The sequence below is a fragment of the Nicotiana tabacum genome, chromosome 5 (assembly GCF_000715075.1).
Source record: "Nicotiana tabacum cultivar K326 chromosome 5, ASM71507v2, whole genome shotgun sequence".
Classification (NCBI taxonomy): domain Eukaryota; kingdom Viridiplantae; phylum Streptophyta; class Magnoliopsida; order Solanales; family Solanaceae; genus Nicotiana; species Nicotiana tabacum.
This window is the reverse complement of record NC_134084.1, coordinates 82,388,343-82,411,033: the sequence shown is the minus strand read 5'-3', so window position 1 is coordinate 82,411,033 and position 22,691 is coordinate 82,388,343. Positions and strand designations below refer to the sequence as shown.

General features: G+C 38.0%; 1 protein-coding gene across 1 annotated transcript; it reads left to right on the top strand.

Annotated features, from left to right (window-relative positions):
* The first annotated feature begins 299 nt into the window (after positions 1-299).
* Positions 300-767, top strand: LOC142180833 (uncharacterized). Its single transcript, XM_075252924.1, has one exon. It carries the CDS (start codon positions 300-302, stop codon positions 765-767), a length of 468 nt encoding a protein of 155 aa, XP_075109025.1.
* Positions 768-22,691: the final 21,924 nt, after the last annotated feature.

Here is a 22,691-nt window from a genome sequence, read left to right as displayed (position 1 = left end):
GCACGGTACTGATGCAGGATTGTAGGATGATCGCGTATGCATCTCGACAATTAAAGGGTCATGAGAAGAATTACCATGTGCATGATTTGGAGTTGGTAGCCATTTTTCACGCACAAAAGATTTGGAGGCACAATCTTTACGACATTCCATGTAAGATCTATATCGACCATCATAGCCTCCAATACCTATTCAAGCAAAAGAACCTTAATTTGCGGTAGGAGAGATGGTTAGAATTGTTGAAAGACTATGATATCACCATATTATACCATCCAGGAAAGGCCAATGTTGTGGTCGATGCAATGAGTAGGAAGGCTGAGAGCATAGGCAATTTGACATATTTACCGGCAATAGAGAGGCCACTAGCCATAGATGTTCAGGTTTTGGACAATCGGTTCGTGGGGTTGGATGTTTCGGAGCCTATCCAAGTTTTTGCTTGTGTTTTGATACAGTTATCGCTGTTTGAGGGTATCAAGGCTCGCCAGTTTGATTATCCTCACTTGTTGGTATTGAAAGACACGATGCAGTGGGGTGGTGACAAGGAGGTTGTGATTAGACATAATGGTGTTATGCGGCTTCAGGGCCGTATTTGTGTTCTAAATATTGATGGATTGAGAGAGCTGATCCTTAAGGTGGCTTACAATTTTTGCTATTCCATTCACCCAGGTGTCACGAAGATGTACCATGACTTGAAACAATACTATTGGTGGCGGAGAATGAAGAAAGATATTGTTGCTTATGTCTCTCGGTGTTTGATTATCAATAGGTGAAATACGAGCATCAGAAATCAGGTGGGTTGACTCAGAGATTGGAGATACCAGAGTGGAAGTGGGAGTGCGTCAATATGGATTTTGTGGTAGGCATACCATAGACCTTGAGCAAATATCACGTAATTTAGGTCATTGTAGACCGGCTGACTAAGTACGCACACTTTATCCAAGTGATGACATCCTATTCTTCATAGCGGTTGGCATAGATTTACATCCTTGAGATTATTTGCCTGCATGGCGTGCCCATTTCCATCATTTTTAACTAGGGCACACAATTTACATGGCATTTTTGGAGAGCCATGCATCGTGAGTTGGGCACGTGGGTCAAGTTGAGTACCATATTTTATCCTCAAATGAGTAGAAAATACGAGCGCACTATTCAGATATTGGAGGACATGTTGCGAGCATGCTTTATGGATTTTAGGGGCTAGTGAAACTAGTTTTTACCTCTAGTAGAGTTCGCCTATAACAACAGCTATTAGTCAAGTATCCAGATGGCTCCATACATGGCCTTGTATAGGAGGCGATGTCGTTCGGTGGTTGGTTGGTTTGAGCCCGGTGAGGCTAGAGATTTAGGCACTGATTTGGTCCGTGATGCTTTGGAAAAGGTTAAGGTAATTCAGGAGTGACTTCGTACAGCTTAATTGAGGAAAAAGAGTTATGCGGATTGGAAGGTTTGCGGTATGGCTTACATGGCGGGTGAGAAGGTTCTTCTCCAAGTCTCGCCTATGAAGGGTGTGATGTGGTTTGGGAAGGCCCCCAGGGTTTGTTGGCCCATTTGAGATCTTGGACAGAGTTTGGGAGGTTGCTTATAGACTTGCATTGTCTCCTAGCCTAGTAGGGATACATCTAGTATTCCATATATCCATGCTTTAGAAGTACCATGAGGATAGGTCACATGTTTTGGACTTTATCACGGTGCAACTTAATGAGAGTTTGATCTATGAGGAAGAGCTGATGGCTATTCTAAACCGATAGGTTCGTAAGTTGAGATCTAAGAGTTTTCCTTTTTGTGAAAGTGAAATGGAGAGGTCAGTTGATTGAGGAGGCAATTTCAGTTGATTGAGAGGTCAGTTGATTAACATCAAATCTATGAATTTCAAGGTAGAAATTAGGGGTTTTGGGTAGAATCTAGGAATTTTATAAAATTGAGATTTAGACCTCGAGTTGAGGTCGAATTTCAAAATAAATTACATATCCAGACTCGGGGGTGAATGGGTAATCGGGATTTGGTTTGAATATCAGATTTCGACCATGTGGGTCCGAGTTGACTTTTTGTTGATCTTTTCAAATATGATCAGGATTAAGCTTTTTTTTTCTTCCGTGGGTAGTTTCTAAAGCTTATTTTAGATTGTTTGAATGATATTTGGCTAGATTTGGTTGGTTTGTATGCGTGTTCTAAAGGAAAAATGGTGGTTAATTATTGATTTGATTCTAGAAAGAGGTAAGTGTCGTGGTTAACTTTGACTTGCGAGAACTAGGACTTGTTTGGTCTATTTTTTTTACGTGAATTATGTATGGGGACGACATATATTCAAGGTAACTAGCGTATATGCGCTATCTTGGGTTAAAACATGTGGGGTGGCTATTTATCATTTATTCCTTGTTATATCGTGTTACATGTTTTTTTTGGATATTTATGCCTTTACTTGTCACCTGTCATTTATTTGTTACAAGTTTCCATTTATTCATTCCTTGATTATTACCTGCTTTACCTGCTATATGCTCCGACCTATATTAAATGAATGTCTTTACTATTTCATGCCTTTACTTGCCATTATTGCCTTTACCTTACTTGTTGTGCTTATTTATGTTATACCCGATTGTGTGAGCCCTTGGTTATTCTTGCGTTAATGACTTGTCAAGGTTCGTGTTGGCTTACGACGTGACGATATTTTATGAATTTGAGTTAGTGGTTATCCTCTGTTTGTACTCGTAGTTCCTTGGTGATTTATATGCTTTAGTTCCCTTTTTGGTTGTAATTTTAGAATTCATTATATTGAGTTACTAATATTAATAAAACAATATTGGGAACGGTTTGCGCGCCACAACAGAATGGAAATAAATGGTATTGAGATCGGGTTGCATGCTGCAACGAATACTAATATGATATTGGGATCGGGTTGCTTCCTGCAACAGATATTGAAATGATATTGGGATCAGATTGCTCGCCGCAATAATTGTTGTTTTGGTATTAGGATCGAGGTTGCGCGTCACGACGGGAAATGACGTGTTGTTACTATGTGTAGATATGGTGTTCTATTTCTCTGTACTGTGATACGAGGGTATGAGATGATTTTATTCTGCGACACTTTGTTAGTTGACCTTCTGGTCCCGTTGTTGTGAGTTTATCCGTTTTCTCTATATTTCTGTTGTTATCGATTTATTATTCATACTGTTTTATAGTGAGTGTCTTGTCATAGCCTCATCATTACTTCATCGAGGTTAGGATCGTTACTTATATAGTACATCGGGTCGGTTATACTCATACTATCCTTCTGCACTTCTTGTGAAGATCTTGGTATTGGTCCTAGTGGCGTATATAGGAGATTTGCACATTAGCCGATGCTGAGACGAGGAATCACACAAGTGAAAAATACACCATCACATATTTGCCTTTTCACACATGCAGGATACTTGGACCAGTTAGGAACACACTTCTATTCATCATCGTCATGACCCAAAATTCACCTAGCCGTGATGACACCTAACTCCAACGTGCTAGGTAATCCAAATATAGAATAATGTAACTCAAGTGAAAGATTATTAATAACAAGGAATAAAATAGCTGAATTCCATACAATTTTCCAAAGAATTGGTAGTACAAGTCCTGAGCCACTAAGATTTAGATTTACAAAGCTGGTATGAAAATAAATATAACACATGTTTAGAATCCTAAGCTACCATAACAAGTGGTAGCTATATCCAAAAATATGTATATCTTCAATGCCAACTTTTGTCATCCACAACAGCTCAGCTTCAAGATCTGCACGCAAGATGCAGAAGTATAGTATGAGTATAACCGACCCCGTATACTCAATAAGTAACAAACCTAATCTTAGGAAGTAGTGACGAGGTCTCAAGTCAAGGATACTCTCTCTACATAACATGTACAACTCAATAACATAATGCGTACCAAGCAACAATATCAAATTTAAGAAAGATATAAAGGTGCAACCAAACAGTTCACATAGAGAAAATGTTTGCAAACATCTTAACAGTTCAGGATATAAAGAAGATATGCATTTAATATTAGATAACATATCAACATTTGCATATAAAGAGGACATGCACAAGTACTGTTCTAGTTTAACAACTCCACATATGGAGAAGATATGCATCTAATATCATTAAATCATCAAGCTTGCATATATAATATGCATAAAATATCAAATAATCCTTCCACAGTTCATATAGAGAAGATATGCATGAAATATCAAATAATCCTTTCACAGTTGCATATAGAAAAGACATGCATGAAATATCAAATAATCCTTCAACAGTTGCATATAGAGAAGATATGCATGATTAAACAACTCGTGTGATAAGGATCCACATGTAGACAAGATATGTAACGTGAATCATCTCACCAAACAAGAGAACATGTAGACAATATATGCATAAAAGGCATGTATACAATCATGAGCTAGCATATAGAGAAGATATGCGGTAAAAATTAAGTATATATCCAAAGAGTTTGCATATTGAGAAGATACACAAAATCCAACCATTGGCTAGTTTCCATAATCTGTGTGTACGTCATCAAGGAGAAACATGAGAGGATGACCTTAGGGAGATGGATACTTATCCACACGCTATGCGGACAACTCATATGTTGCACTGACAACTCGCGTGCTAATAATAACAACCGCACGGAAAAATCATGTGCCATAATCAGAATATCTGCACGGGCAACTCACGTGACATAATCAAAATACTGCACAGACAACTCACGTGTTGTCAATTCAGTCCATCACACAAAAAGCATATACAAGAGTATATGTATACAATCAACGAATATCAAATCACGTACTCATGAACAGATAAATAGCATGCTACAGTGTATCCTTGTGCGAAGTGTATAATCACAACTCAAGTTAGGCGGGTACGCTATAGAACAACGGATATCATGTTCCAATAGGTAATCAACTCCTACATATGATCTATAGCATGACTCACAGAGTTCAAGTAGTTATACAAACATATAAAGCATGGTAGCATGATGCACAATATCCAAATTAAGGCATAGTATCACCTAAAGCTGACTCCTATCACGAATCACACATAGCACCCGTATATACGCTCGTCACCTTTATGTCGGCTCTCACATATTTCAATTAAACAAATAAAGTCATTTCCTAAGGGTTATTCTCTCAACAAGACTAGACAAGATACTTACCTCATCCGGGTTAGTCCGAAGCTCCAAAATCACATTCCCTTGATAAATTACCTCTAACCGGCTCAAATCTAGCCAAACATCAACCAAGAAAGTCCACCAATACCATAGGAAACAATCCCAATCCATAAAGCCTCGATCTTTGATGAATTTCCAAAAGTCAACCCAGGATTGCATGCTCGAGATCCGGAACCAATACCAAAATTCGATGACCATAACCTACCAAGTCCAAATATATGATTAGATATCAAACCGTGTCCAAACCGGTACTCGAATTCTAAAAATACACTTTCTTACAGTATAGTCAAAATCCCAAATTCCATCTTAAAATTTTGCGCTTTGGGTGTTAATAATTCATGTAGATTCTTGAAATAATACAAAAAATGAGTAGAAATCACTTATCCCAAAGTCTTGTATGAAAATCTTAATGAGAAATTGCCCAAGTCAAGGGTTCAAAATACGAGAAATGAGCTCAAAATCCCAAAATAAAATCTTTAATATACTGCCCAGCAATACCCTTTAGCGAACACAACCACTGCCCCGCATTCGCGAAGCACAAACCAAGCCACTGACCAAAATACCCTAATGGGATCGCGGCCTAACCCTCGCGATTACAATAGCCAATAGTACCCTCCTTCGTGAATGTGAGCCATACCTTCACGAACGCGAAGGCAAACTCCCATGCCAGCTTTAACTCCATGCGAACCCTCCAGACCCTCGGGAACGTGGCACCTATGGAAGTAACACTACGTGAATGCGACATATCCCCTGCGAACACGAAGAGCAATAGACCCAACACCAAAAATTCTCTTCGCAAATGCATGCTCTGACTATGAATGCGTAGTACACTGATACCTGCTGAAAACCATCAACTTAAACATCACTAATATGGTCCAAAATCACCTCGAATCACACACGAGGCCTCCGAGATCCAGTCCTATCATACCAATATTTATCCAAACTTATCCAAAAGCTCGAAATGTTATAAATAACATCAAAACCAAAATCCAAAGATCAAAATCATCCTCTTAACTTTCAAACTTCGCCGAACGCATTCGAACAATACTTAAAACATCCTGGATTACGATCAAGCTTTGCACACAAGTTCCATTAAGCTAAACGAACATAAAAGGTCTCAAAACAATAATAGGAGTCCGATAGAACCAAAGTCAACTCTGGTCAAACTTATGAACTCTCCAATTCTTAAAATTTCCAGCTTTTGAGAAATAGAGCTAAAATCTTTTATGAACATCCAAATTCAAATCCGAATATATTCCCAAGTCCAAATCACCATACGAACCTATTAAATTATCAAATCTCGATTCCCATGTCATTTACTCAAATATCAAACTTTGGTCATCTCTTCCAACTAAAAGTTTCCAAATTGAGAATCACTCTATCAAATCAATCCTGAGCCACTCGAAATCAAAACCAACCATGCATGCAAGTTATAATACACCGTATGAAGCCACTCAAAGTCTCAAACCATAGCACAAGATGCTAAAACTTAAAACGACCGATCAGGTCATTACATTCTCTCCCACTTCAATATATGTTCATCCTCGAACGTGCCACAAGTCATTCCAAGTCATCCAATCACCGTATAACTCATTATACATATACCCATGGGAGATCCATGTCCCTACAATCTTTACAAAGTCTATTGGCACAATCCTGATTGAAGATTCTTTCTTCAATCTTAATTCATAAGCCTTAGAATCAAATTCCACATCTAAAATTCCTTGTAAGATCTAACTTTCGCATATATATACTATGTCAGTCTCAACAAGCTGCATCAATCCATAAATTTATTCTCAAGATATAACCGCATAATGCATCACATAACTCATGTGCCCTTAGTAATATCTTCAGAACGCAATAGCTGCTTATTACTAAATTTGGTGCTGACAACATACCTCATATCAAATAAAACCTTGGTCCAAACCTTTGTGACACTATTAATGATGAAAGAAATATGTAAAAAATCATAACCACCCATTATATCAATAAGTCGTGGAGATCTCTCACTAGACAAGAACCACTGCCAAATTCTGAGCTGACTAATGACATTCGTCTTCAGACATACCTTATCCAATCCAATTGCACCAATTCTTGGTCTAATAGCCTCATCTCATCTGGTACAAGCTGCTCGTCTAACAGGCCAAACCAAATGCCACCCAGAGCCACATACGACGTAATCCATACACCTAACAAGCAACAACTCGAATATGACCAACAATGGAAAGAGAACCAAATCAGAGAACCATCCAACAAGTTCAACAGGTACAAACAAAAGCACAATGCTACGAACCCATCCCACAAGGGAGAAGCAAAACACATGAAATGAGCACAAATAATCATATCCCAACATAACTCCACTACGTCATGTAACCTAATCTAACATATTAATCCATATGGAATAACTATCCATCCCAAATGCTACTCAACAAACATGTGTATACCAATAAGAAGCACGTGAAATACATGGCTATAACTATGGGAAGACAAATAGCACAGCATACCACATACAGGAAAAATGCAACTAAAGTGCAATAAGAAACTCAACATCTAAAGAGCCATCTCGCTTAAACATCACCAAAAGTCCTAAAAGGAACCACATCATGCGTATGAATGGTCAAGTAGTCTCACAAACCATCGTACCATAAGAGAGTAACACATGGAACATATCCGGTCATGAACATGATCATTCTAGCCGATGACACACCCTAGCAACTGTTGTACCGAGTAGATAAATTCGATCCAATATAGAATACACATTCTAATTTGGTCTATCAATGAGCCCCCAAATCAATTCCAATCATCCTAGAATAGGTAAATATTCTGAAAATCCACCGTGACCTATCCATAAAAAATACAATCAGCTGTCTAACCCTTAACACATCTTCACAGCCTGCAACCAAGAAATAGTCCGCCTCTGAGAACACCCAGTCTCTAAACCTCAAGAATACGAGAATCTCCATATCATATTCCTAACTCATACATTAACCATGACTACTACATCATGCATACACGATCACTTTATGAGAACCACTCCCATAAATCTTCCTCATCGGGTAGCAAAACTTGAACATCAACGGTTACCAACTGTGCAATCTCTAGAGTACCAATCAAGCACCCACAAGTCAAAACACAATGCATTTTCTAAAACACACACCCTTCTCAGGCGATACCTGATAATGTCAGCATTCTCTTAAACATATGAAATCTCTCATGCTATCTAGAACTCAGGACCTTCCTTTCAAAACTAAACATCAACCTTGTTTATGCAGTCTCAATCACACCAAATGCACTACACCTATATACTAACATGTGAAAATGCGAAAATCCTGTAATTAACTCTGAATCACAGTTAGGAAAGACACTCCATCAACCAGGAACCTTTCACTTAATTCAATCCAGGAGAACGTCATGACACGTAACAAACCTGACATTAGAAAATAGCAGTTTTAAGATGTGGTCGAAACCATCACGAACTCTTCGAAACCCCTTCGGACATAATTAAGCCATCAAAACCAAATCTCTCTAAATCAACCAGGTCACACTGACTGCCAAACCCAAATATATTGCAATAATACACCTGTAAATCTCAATCATACCAAAGGAATCGATCATTCTGGTGTTATGCTAATACAAACCACTACTAAGCTGACCCAACTTTTTTCCTTTGCCCTTAAGATAACACTTCTCTTTTCCAATACACTATGATCCTCAATCGAAGCTCACCCCAAGTGACCATAATATGAAACCACGTCGTCCTAAGACTCGTAAGTTACCATATTCTCTCATATGTACACAATAGTACCACAAACTGAGATACCCTCTCTGAAGAGATCTGCTATAAATATGAAGTTGTTCCTTTCATCTCCCTACTGCAACATGGAACCAATAATGATATACAAATACGGCAAGTCTCGGCACCATCCAATGCTAATCTCAGATCCTAGCCATACACAAATCTAAAAATCCTTTAATCTTGAACCATTAGAATCTTCTCGAGAGTAATTCACCTTGCTCTAATTTACAATGCACAACAAATATGCGCCAAACGACTTGTGCTCTACCAGCACCTGAATATCCAAAAAAAAAGCAACCATGCGATTCCTTTTCCTTGCACACTATATCCACAACGAATATCAAACCTGAATCATTCCAAGATTTCCTAACATCCATTAAATATAGTACATCATGCATCTAGCAATTTCCTTGCTCGAGTCACCCTCGAAGTCAACCTCTTCAAGTCATAATTAACCCACAATATGCCTTAGTCCAAAACTAATATAATACATGACCATGCAATCTGATCGTCGATAGTAATCTCCCCCACTTAGCTCGAAGCAATAGAACACTGTTACGACCCAAAACCAACTAGTCGTGATAGCACCTAACGCAACCTGCTAGGTAAGCCTTTTAACAATAACACAATCCAAATGAGATTAATGAAAAATAAATGATGAAATAACTAAACTTTTATACAACAACCCAAGGACTGGTAATACAAGTCATAAGCCAGTAAGACTTAGATTTACAAAATTGAAATTACAGCAACTATTTGGAATGTACATGAACAAAATTCAAATGTAAAGCTACCAAGGACAAGTGATAGCCCTAACTGGAACGTGGGTACATCTTCAATGCCAGCTCCCGCCATACACAACAACATCAACTCCAACATCTGCATGCAAGGTGCAGAAGTGTAGTATGAGTACAACCGACCCTATGTACTCAATAAGTATTGTAACTAATTTCGGTGAGGTAATAGAAGCAAGAACTATATGATCGAACCAGGAAATCTCAAGAAAAACCACCTTGGTGCTCACAATTCTTTATTTTAAAGTGTTCTGCTCAGTCAACAATCCAGTATATAAGGAAGATATACAAGTAAACCAGGTAAACAATCAAGGAAATTTGCAAGTAAAAATGAAATGCAATAACCACATATAAGTCCGTTGCAGCGTGCAACCCGATCCAAATAACAGTAACCAGCTCTCCTAGAGCTCACATCAACCTGAAACCCACTAGTTTCTCACAATTCGCGTGTACACAATCAAGAGAGAAACATTAAAGGGTGACCCTAGGGGGATGCATCTATACCCACACGCTACACAAACAACTCATGCGCTAATAATATCAACCACACGTACAACTCACATGCTATAATATCAATATCTGGATCAGCACAGACAACTTTCGTGCTAATAATATCAATCTGCACGGACAACTCACGTGCTAATAATATCGATCTGCATGGACAACTCATGTGTTGCACGGATAACTCACGTGCTGATAACACATCTGCCTGGCATAGTCACAGGCATAACAACACAATTTGCCCAGCGTGGTCATAGGCATAACAACACAATTTGCCCAGCGTGGTCATAGGCATAACAACACAATCCGTGCAGCGTGGTCACAAGCATGACAACACAATCTACCCATCGTGATCACAAGCATAACAACACAATCCGCCCGGCGTGGTCACATGCATCCAGTCCAAATAATATCACACAGAACCAAAATACAAGAACACATGTATATGATGAATAAATATCAAATTTTATGCTCCTGGACCGGTATTGTCACGACCCAAACCGATGGGCTGCGACGGTCACCCGGTACCTTACTCAACCGAGTACCAACGTAACGTATCTTTCTTATTACATCATCAGATACACGTGTCATATAAGCCTAATAGGCCAAAATAACCACTCGTAAATTGAACATAGGCCGACAAGGCCATACAATCTTTTATGTACATGACATCTGTCTACAAGCCTCTAAGGATGCATAATTTTCATATAAGATTGGAACAGAGTCCCGCCATACCAAACAATACACGACTAAATTATACTAACCAAACAAGCAACTCTGAAGCAAATGGAGCGCACCAACATCTTCCGCTGAGCTGATAGCCTACTTGGAGGGCTCTCGACCTGTCTATCGGGACCTGTGGGCATGAAACGCAGGGTCCCCAGGGAAAAGGAACGTCAGTATGAATAATGTACCGAGTATGTAAGGCACATAAATAAATACATAAGAGACATGGAAGACATAGAGAGTACATGACTCAACCTGTAAGTCTGAATAACTTTGTAAATCATAAATTACTTTTAGTGTCATGCATATACGTATGAATGTCATGTCGTGCATATGTATATGTTTCATAACATCATTAGCCTCTTAGAGCATTCCATTATATCATACCGGCCACTATGGGCAAAATCATCATCGTATACCAGCTGATCAGGTGGTGGTGTGTATATAACGCCATAACCTTTCCCATATCCCATATACATATATATACATACATATATACGCGTATATAACGCTGTATATAACGCCGTTTGAATCATATTTTAGCCACTGTGGGCATCATCATCATCATATACCAGCTAATCAGGTGGTGGTGCGTATATAATATCGTAATCTTTTCCTGATCCCATATACATATATTTACATATATACGCGTATATAATGCCATCTGGTCATGGGTCAATGCACATGTATGAAATGCATGAAAAATACGTAAAAATCTCAATATTCCTTCCGGATAAATTTTTTCAACTGCGTATTATTCTGAGACCCATGAGCAGAAGATATTAATATTTTTCATGGGGAATCAAGAATATAGACACCCCTACTATTTCTATAAATAGAGTAATTTATGAAAACTGTGTGTTTGCTGGTTTCTTCAGTATCATATGGACCATGCCAAAAAAAAGAAGGGATGACCTTAACATACCTGGAGTAGGGAAAAATTTGTATGATATTCTTGGAAAAGATTGCACCGTACTCTGTTAGAACCACAAAATTTTGACGGAATTAAACTTCTGCTCGTTAAAGTGTTTCAACGATTGCCTATGTTCTTTGACGTTACAGTATTTGAAGAAGGAAAATTTTCTTGCTTTTGCAGAATGGCTACGTTACTCCTTTCCAAAATGGAAATGGAGATGATTTTTATTTTGACTCAAGATATTTTGCTTTTGTCTCAATGAATCATGGAAACAAGACATGTACTAAGTCTTGCTTGATTTAATAATTCCCTTAAATCCTTGGTAGCCACCTACTCTTAAATCAACATGAGTCATTTTCTCATATAGTGGCCTTGTGCAACATTTTGTTGGGAGAAAATGGATTTAATCTTATCCACTTATTAGTTAATCGGGTAATGTCCCGTTACCCGATAATTAATCAATTACCAGAAAAATTGAGAATTATTCCCACTTACTTAAAATATTACTCACTTTTCACATACCTTATACACCTTACTAGCATGGTCATGTAGTACCTTGTATGACATTAGTCCATAAATACCGGGTATATTAGCTCGGGCCGTATTTTACCCCAAAATGCCAAACTTGGACAAAATTCATTTTCTTTGACTTGCTCCCCCTTCACCTTCATGAATTTACTAATCACTTGTGAAACAACATAATCCTTATCATCCTCAAATAATATTTTCCTTGGACTGATGTCAATTACCTTACGATAAATTCAAAGTAAAATACTGCAGGGTGCAACATTGTCGTAACTTATTACTGCGAAGTGTAACATCATTGTAATGTAATACTGCTTGGTGAAATACTGTCGTAACTTAATACTGCAAAGCGTGTCATCACCGTAATATAATACTGCAAGGCATAACATCATCGTAATATTTTACTGCAGGACGTAACACCATCACAATATATTACTGTAGAGGGTAACACCATCGTAACATATTACTATAGAGCATAACATCATCATAATATAATACTGCGGGACGTAATATTGACGTAATATTGTAGGGCGTAACAACATTCCCCCCTTTGTAACATTTGTCCTCGAATGTTGACTGATGCTCTTATCATTTTCGTAACTTATAGCTCTTGTAAATAGCTTAATACTCTTCTTTCCATTTAAGAAATTGCTCTGTGAATAAATCCAAAGTCCAGTTATTCCCCCTTTTAGTCTTTTTGCTCATATCATGACCTGTGGTCGAAATCTTCCTAATCTTGCAACTTCTGTTACCTCTTGTCATGTAGTCTGTATGACCCTGGCTTTGTAGGTGCACTTATGTGATTCATCTTTCCTTTTTACTTTTATCTTTTAGTCAATCTCTAGGCCTTACTTGTATATACAAGGCTTAATAGGATGCCTCTCTGGGCCCCTATAGGTATACTGAAGTCCTTTGCTCGATACTTTGTAGAACTTGCGAATATGGCCATATCTTAAATCATAGGTCTGGTTATCCATTCATATGATTTTACTGCATTTCCATGGGTTATACTATACCATAATTTTTTTTACTTCAATCTATCTTTACTGAGGTATGCTTACCAATCTCCCAGTTACTTTTGTTGCCTACCCTTTAGGTATAAACCTCAGTCCTTCAATGCCCCTTCATTAACGTTCCTCTTAATAATCATGGCCTAATCTCATGTCATTCTTTGTAACTTGTATCTGACCATTGTTGATTCGCATCAGTGTTGATCTATAATCCTTTACTTGAAAACTTGAAACTTCTTACGTAATACATTACTGCTAGGGCTTACGTTGTATTGAGGAATATTTGAAGTGATTTCCATAATCATATTTCATAGTGTCTCAATGTGATTCACCTTATGGGGGTATCCTAATTTCGTGCCGCCAGCGAAATCTTTTCTCCTTCTCTTCTTCTATTTTCCTTTTTTTACAAATCATTATTCAAACGAAGGCCCAAATGTCATTCTTTATCTGTCACAATTATACCCTCATTTTATTACTAGGTCAACATTTCATTCTTTCTAAATGCTATTAATCTTAGATTCCTTTGAGTTCATTCAAGCTATACTGAACTTTCAATAACTTAGAGCAACCATTATCTCTCTTATTTTCATGGATTTAATCCTGAGGACTTATCCATTCTCATGACCTTTTCACTTGCCTTTCCTCATCCTTACTCATGTTTCCTTAAAATTTTATTGCTCTACCATACTTTAGCTTGCGACCTACACATATTCATATATAAACTTTCCTTCAACTTGCTTGCACCATAGATTTCCTTATGTTATTCTAGAATTTTAAGCGAGACATCACATCGTCTCCAAGTTTTCTCTATTCTCTTAACTAGATCTCTCAGTACTTAGAAATCATAGGTTGGAAGACATGCCGCTGACAATGCCGCTATCATTCCCGGTTATTGGATCCCCGTGCTTATAGCCTTCTATCCGAAGTATGGACTATTCACGATCTTCTGCCTTTAGGTATCTCGTACGTTGTTCACCTTTACCTTACCTTAAATTTCGCATCTTATCTTCTATCTCTTTCCTGACCTCCCTTCCACCTAGGTGTAATTCACATCCATAACTTGAAGCTCTATTATAGAACTCGCACCTCTAGTACATACACAATCCGATAGGAGCTTCGTACTGACTTCTTATGAGGCTGATACTTCTTCTAGCTGGCTTCCTTGTAGAGCCATTATAGATTATGATTGTTGTGTTATTTCTCTTGAACATCTGATATTATGAGTGATTCTGTCATGTTCTCAAACAAAACTTCTATAATTTTTCTAGGTCCAATAATCAGACTTCTGATTTACTTGGGTGATGTAACTCTTTAGTTTCCTCCTTCTTCTGATCGGCCTTTACGTCGGCTTAAGCTATCTTCCGATATGTGGTTCATGGTATTATTTATTCTGTTTAGCCTTTAATGGGCACTGAGGAATATGCATGATACAATCATTTAACAATTTAATCCTTCGTTTATGATATGGGCTCAATTCTTTCTTTTAACGCCAGAATCTTCTACGGCTGTATATGCTGCATATATAAAACTCCAAACCCTTAAGTGAGTTCTTAACACAACCAACTCTAGATCATTGATCGAGTAATTCCTTTTTTTTCATTTTAGCTTTCTTTAAACGTAAGCTATTACTTTTCCTAATCTTTTTTCCCATTGTTACATCCATACTTAGCTTATCTTAGTGCCCATATATGTTGAAATTCCATACAACTCATATGATCCTGAATATCACTTCTGATTTTACTCCATGTTCATTAGCCACTGTAGGTGTCACTTTCTTAGGGAGTGCATACAATGTTGTTTTGAGACTGTTGTCTCACGACCATTTCCTCTTTAAGTCGTTGTACTAAGGTTGAAACCTTCTTCCTTATTTCCTCAGCTAGTCTTTCGTCGTAGTACTTAGGGAAGACCCTCTAACTCTTGTAAAGATGTGAACTTATTACATCGTATACTCGACAGACCTTCTAATGTCCTTCCTTGCCTATACTTATCCGTAGTTACTTATCTCCACGCCTTTGTGCTTATATGGTTGTTTCTGAACTGATATTTTGACTGCCTTCCCAGTGGCACTTTCTTTTATCCCCGTAACACTCATACAGTACCTTTAACTACCCCAACTCTTGTTTGAATGTATCTCAAGTATTATAATGATATTCTTCGAGGCTGAATTCTCCATGTTGGGTTCTACTATGTTTATCTTACACGATCTGATGACTCATCTGTAACCTCCTCTTTAGCCATAATTGGGATCTTCCTGGCCACTTACTAACTACTCGTTGGCCCATTCTCATATCAATATTTCTCGTAATCTTTCTTGGGTTATTTCCTTTGTCTTAACTTACGTCTCGCACTAGCTCCTTATTTATTAATAACAGCTCAGGCAGGAACCTTTATTCCCTCTCCTTGACGTCGTGCTTGCACAATATTCTTGAATCGTAGTATATCTATAAGATTTGGATAAGTGTCATCTCATTCCTCTTTCATTTATCGCATTCTTCCTTTACCATTCCATAGTCACTAGAACCACTTAATTCTGACTTAATGCCACATCATTCTATATTCCCCCCTTTAGGGGTGTACTAAGAGTTGGAGCTACGACAACCTGCTTATAGATGTTTCACCTTTTCATCTTTGGCATCCTTTCACATAATCAATGACTCTTACTCGCCTTGCGATAATCCTTCCGTACCAAAGATAGCGAAATCCCTTACTCACAAGGGTGAAATTTAGTATAACTGGCACATACAGTCCCTTAAGTTGAACTTTGCTCACATTGCTTGCTATAGGGAAGCGTCTTCCTAGATGATCATTCTCTGAATTTCTCATGAATCTTCTTTTGTCGTCCATTCTATTATTAGTGAAACAAAATCTGAAGTTCTTATGATGACGACTATCACTAGTCACTCAATCCCTAATTCATGTTTAGTTTATCTTGTTCACCAATCCATACTGATTTCTGTTACTCTAGGGATTAACTCTCCCCTTTGGTAGTCGCGTTGGAGTCATGAACTTATTTCTCAAAATGAGGATATAACCTTATGGACTATACTCTTTCGTTGTCTTAAGGCCCATCACCTTTCGTCTCTTCCTTCATTTGACTATAGGTTCTGTAATGTTCTACCATTTTTATCCATGTATCACACCTTATTCATAATGCTTCCTTATCTGTTTTCTCATTACTTTACTTATATTTCTGCATATCCCTTTTCTTGTAAAAACTTCAATACGACATTCTTTTGCTTTTAGCTTTCCTTTGCTCCATCTAGTGGCTCTTCAAGTTGCTTAACGTTCTCGCTTTACTAGGGACGCGAGCCACACTAAGGTAATATTTATCCCTTCAAGGCTTATAGTGCATGTCTTTGTAGTACTCATATCTGGCTACACTCTTTTAGAGTTTACCATCTAGGTGTCTCATAAAGAGATCTATTAGCACATTTGCAATATCTTTCGGAAATGTCAACTGTCGTAATCAATTCATCCATCATATCTTCTTATACTACTTTTGTTAACCCTCATAGGACATATCTGGAAGGGGTGCGACCAATTTATATACCTCTGTTACTATTGAATATAATTCAAAAAGCTTATGTTTCTCTGCCTCAATTATATACGTTGTTAACCTTCATTAACTGGGTGCCCCGTACCCTTCTTCATCTTGCTTCTTTTGCTTATTGAAACTTGTATTTATCTTTTTAATTTCTCATTGTCTTTCACCATAAAGGTGGATAGGCATTCTTGCCTTAAGGCTTCTTCTTAGGAAGCTTACACCTTTCAGTACACCCATGATATGCTAAAGACCTCATATTTACTTATCGTAGGCATCATACAAAAATTCCAATTCCTCTGACTCAGCTCTTCCACAACTATCTCTCTTTCCAATCCTTCTTTCCGGATGTAGGTATCGTCTTATTACGAATAAAATAGTATTTTGGAACTTGTATTCTTATAAGTGAGCTCTACCACACGATCTAGAGTAAGAAGAAAGAGTGACAATCCTAAATGCCATGTATCCTCCTGCTTATAAGTGTGGTGCACAACACACCCATAAACAAGACTCTACTAGACACGGCTTGTAGACTCCCTAGGACAGAATTGCTCTGATACCACTTTTGTCACGACCCAAACCGATGGGCCGCGATGGGCACCTGGTGCCTTACTCAACCGAGTACCAACGTCACATATCCTTTCTTATTACATCATCATATACACGTGTCATACGGGACAAATAGGCCAACATAATCATTTATAAACTCAAAACATAGGCCGGCAAGGCCGTACAATCTTTCACATACACGACATATGTCTACAAGCCTCTAAGAGTACATAAATGTCATAAAGGTCGGGACAGAGTCCCGCCAAACCAAACAATACATGTCTAAATCGTACTAACAAACAAGCAACTCCGAAGCAAATAGAGCACACCGACATCTTCCACTGAGCTGATAGCCTACTTGGAGGGCTCTCGACTTGTCTATTGGGACTTGTGGGCATGAAACGTAGCATCCCAAAGCAAAAGGAACGTCCGTACGAATAATGTACCGAGTATGTAAGGCACATAAATAAATACATAAGAGACATGGAAGACATATAGAGTACATGACTCAACCTGTAAGTCTGAATAACTTTGTAAATCATAAATTACTTTTAGCGTCATGCGTATGCGTATGAATGTCATGTCGTGCATAGGTACATGTTTCATAATATCTTCAGTCTCTGAGGGCATCCCATCATATCATATCGGCCACTATGGGCAAAATCATCATCGTATACCAGCTGATCAGGTGGTGGTGCGTATATAATGCCATAACCTTTCCCATATCCCATATACATATATATACATACATATATACGTGTATATAATGCCGTTTGAATCATATTTCAGCCACTGTGAGCAACATCATCATCATATACCAGCTAATCAGGTGGTGGTGCGTATATAATGCCGTAACCTTTTCCTATATCCCATATACATATATTTACATATATACGCATATATAACGCAATCTGGTCATGGGTCAATGCACATGTATGAAATGCATGAAAAATACGTAATAATCTCAATATTCCTTCCGGATAAATTTTTCCAACTGCATATTATTCTGAGACCCACGAGCAGAAGATAATAATATTTTTCATGGGGAATCAAGAATATAGACACCCCTACTATTTCTATGAATAGAGTAATTTATGGAAACTGTGTGTTTGCTGGTTTCTTCAGTATCATATGGACCATGCCAAAAGAAAGAAGGGATGACCTTAACATGCCTGGAGTAGGGAAAAATTCCTATGATATTCTTGGAAAAGATTGCACCGTACTCCGTTAGAACTACATAATTTTGATGGAATTAAACTTCTGCTCGTTGAAGTGTTTGAACGATTGCCTATGTTCTTTGACGTTACAGTATTTGAAGAAGGAAAATTTTCTTGCTTTTGCAGAATGGCTATGTTATTCCTTTCCAAAATGGAAATGGAGATAGGATTTCTATTTTGACTCAAGATATTCTGCTTTTGTCTCGATGAATCATGGAAACAAGACATGTACTAAGTCTTGCTTGATTTAATAATTCCCTTAAATCCTTGGCAGCCACCTACTCTTAAACCAACATGAGTCATTTTCTCATATAGTGTCCTTGTGCCACGTTTTGTTGGGGGAAAAGGGATTTAATCTTATCCACTTATTAGTTAATGGGGTAATGTCCCGTTACCCCGAAAAATTGAGAATTATTCCCACTTACTTAAAATATTATTCACTTTTCACATACCTTATACACCTTACTAGCATGGTCATGTAGTACATTGTATGACACTAATCCATAAATACCGGGTATATTAGCTCGGGCCGTATTTTACCCCAAAATGCCAAACTTGGACAAAATTCATTTTCGTTGACTTGCTCCCCCTTCACCTTCATGAATTTACTAATCACTTGTGAAATAGCATAATCCTTATAATCCCCAAATAATCTTTTCCTTGGACTGATGTCAATTATCTTACGATAAATTCAACGTAAAATACTGCAGGGTGCAACATTGTCATAACTTATTACTGCGAAGTGTAACATCATTATAATGTAATACTGCTTGGTGAAATACTGTCGTAACTTAATACTACAGAGCGTGACATCACCGTAATGTAATACTGCAAGGCATAACATCATCGTAATATTTTACTGCAGGACATAACACCATCGTAATATATTGCTACAGAGGGTAACACCATCGCAACATATTACTGCAGAGCATAACATCGTTGTAATATAATACTGTGGGACGTAATATTGATGTAATATTGCGGGGCGTAACATCTATAACATGCTAAAGTGAAGGCATGTGCAAAGAGTGTATCATAGCTCAAATCGGTAATTTTATAACAGAAATAGCAATTACCAAGTTTATTCAGGGAGTTAGCCTCTTCATAACCTCAAACATGGCTCAAATAATTCACAACAACTATACAAATATGAGAAACATTATAGCTTAAAGCTTAACAGTCAACTCTAGGCATATCATAGTCTAAGCTCTACCCCGAGCATAGATAAATACCCCAGTGCTTGCACATGGGCTCACACCCCACACATATGCGCACCCATAGCAAGTAGCTATCACAATAACTCACGAAACTAGTGCCTCAACCAAGTTTAGATAGGATACTTACCTCAAACAAGCCAAAACAAATACTGAGCAAGCCAAACAACACTCTAGAAATTCCATCTCGCATGTATCAACCTCTAATTAGCTCAAAACTAGCCAAAAGCAACTCAAAAACATCAAATTATCTCATAGGAGACAAACCCAATCGATAAAGGTCGAATATTTAATCAATACTCAAAGTCGACTAAAATGTCAAACCCAGACCCACACCTTGGAACCCGACAAAACTTACAAATTCCGATAATCCATTTATTTACGAGTCTAACCATACTAATTTCACTCAAATCCGACTCCGAATCGATGTTTAAAACTCAAATATTCATTTTAGGAAAGTTTAGACAACCCTCCCCCAATTACTCTTCCAGATTCATCAATCAAATACCAAAATCGTAGATACAATCATGAAATATAATCAAAATTGAGTAGAAAATACTAACCCAATCCATGTAGTGAAAATCCTATCTAAAATTGCCCAAATCCGAGCTCCATAGCTCAAAATATGATAAAATAACTCACGGTCCGAAATAGAGTACTTATATGCATTGCTCAATGGTACTCTACGTGATTGCGATAGCAACTTCGAGATCACAAAGCACAAAATTGCTCAGCCTCAAAGAAACCCTATGCGAATGCGGCCCTAGGCTCGCAATCGTGAAACACATTTGCACAGATTTATGCGAATGCGGACGGCAGAATGCAAGCGTGAAAAAGAAACCATGAATATCTTCCCAGCCTAGCTCTATACCTATGCAAACGTGAATCTACTTACATGAACGTGGTTTACAAATCTTGCACTTGCCACATTCCTTATATGCGAACGCGTATTCCAGCCTGCGAATGTGATTAATAACCAAGTCAGTTGCCCAATTACTCATCGCGATCACGTCCTCACCTTCGCGATCGCGAAGAAGGCCTGAAGCACCAGAAAACTAGCAACACAAAACCCATCCGAAAAGTTTCGAAACCACGCCAAAGCTCACTTGAGCCCTGCGAGACCCCATCGGAACATGCCGACAAGTTCTAAAACATAACGTGGACCTGCTCGAGGCCTCAAATCACGCATAACAATATCAAAATCATGAATTGTACCTCAAATCAAACTTAATGAACTTTTGAATTTTCAACTTCTAAATCTTGTGCCGAATCATATCAAATCAACTCGGAATGACCTCAAATTTAGCACACAAGATCCAAATGACATAACAGAACTATTCCAACTCCCAGAACTACAATTTGAACTCGATATCATCAAAGTCAGCTCTCGGTCAAACTTATGAACATTCCAAACCTTTAAATTTTTAACTTTTTCCAAATAGTGTTGAAACCTTGTAGAAACATCCAAATACAAATCCAGGCATACTCTGAAGTCCAAGTTCACCATTCGAACATATGAAGTCATCAAAATTACGATCCGGGGTCAAATACACAAACATCAAATTTGGTCAATTCTTCCAACTTAAAACTTCCTAGTTGAGAATCGTTCTTCCAAAGCAATCCCCAATCACGTGAAAACCAAAGCCGATGACTCATACAAGTCATAATACATCATATGGAGCTACACAAGACTTCAAACAACTGAATAGAATGAAAATGCTCAAAACAATCAGTTGTGTCGTTACAAGCACCTCATTCGATAACCCACATTACTCTTCCTTTATAGCTGCCATGATCTCACACTGTTATTCAGCTGAATTCTTTATAAGCCAATGTATCACTATTCATAAAACACTCCAATTCATCCGTTGAGTGTATACCCATCATCATGGCAGTCATGCCAACTTTCTCAAGTGATTCGAACTCTAATTGTAGCACATATATTCCACTAGATAGAAGGAATACTCTTCATATAACCGTCATATGGATCACACAACCTCAAACCTTCTCGTAGGAGATATCTCACTTACTTAGCCTCAAGTCAGCATCCTCTATGACCCTACTATGGTCACAACTACTAGGCAATCAGCTAATCCTCCCGAATCTACACTCGTCAACAAGATATAAGAATCTACGCCATTCCATAAGGAACAACTGAAAAATTCATCAGCACACTCACAACTCAAGACTGTACAATACATCAAGAAAAAAACTAAGCATCCATAGCCTTTTGCATCCCAAGAAATTCCTTCCCATGATATCCAACCATAGTGGCTTAGTCCTCAGTTACATAATACTCATCACATAGCTACGAGCCACTTACTAAGCCATCAATCTCACTCCTAGGGACACTATTAGATATATAAGTCCAAATGCACATACTCACACAATTAAAACTATCGAGCCCAAGCTATGGTCAAAACCTGGCCTCAAGTTCTCCAAACTAGCCTACCTTCACAATTCAGAAATACATCTCGTACCTCATCCATGAATTCACAAGCAAGCTGTCGGTGCATAGTTGATATCGAGTACTCAACATCACATATGAATGAATCGAAGGAAATCGAATATATAAGATTCAAGTTGAACCAGTGTCACACGATAAGAAAAAAAAGAAGGTGAAGTTTCCTAGATGCCCTATAGCCTCCCGAAGATAGGTATGGATGTCATCATACCGATCTGCAGACTCTACTAAATATTTGCTCATGACTTGTAGAACCT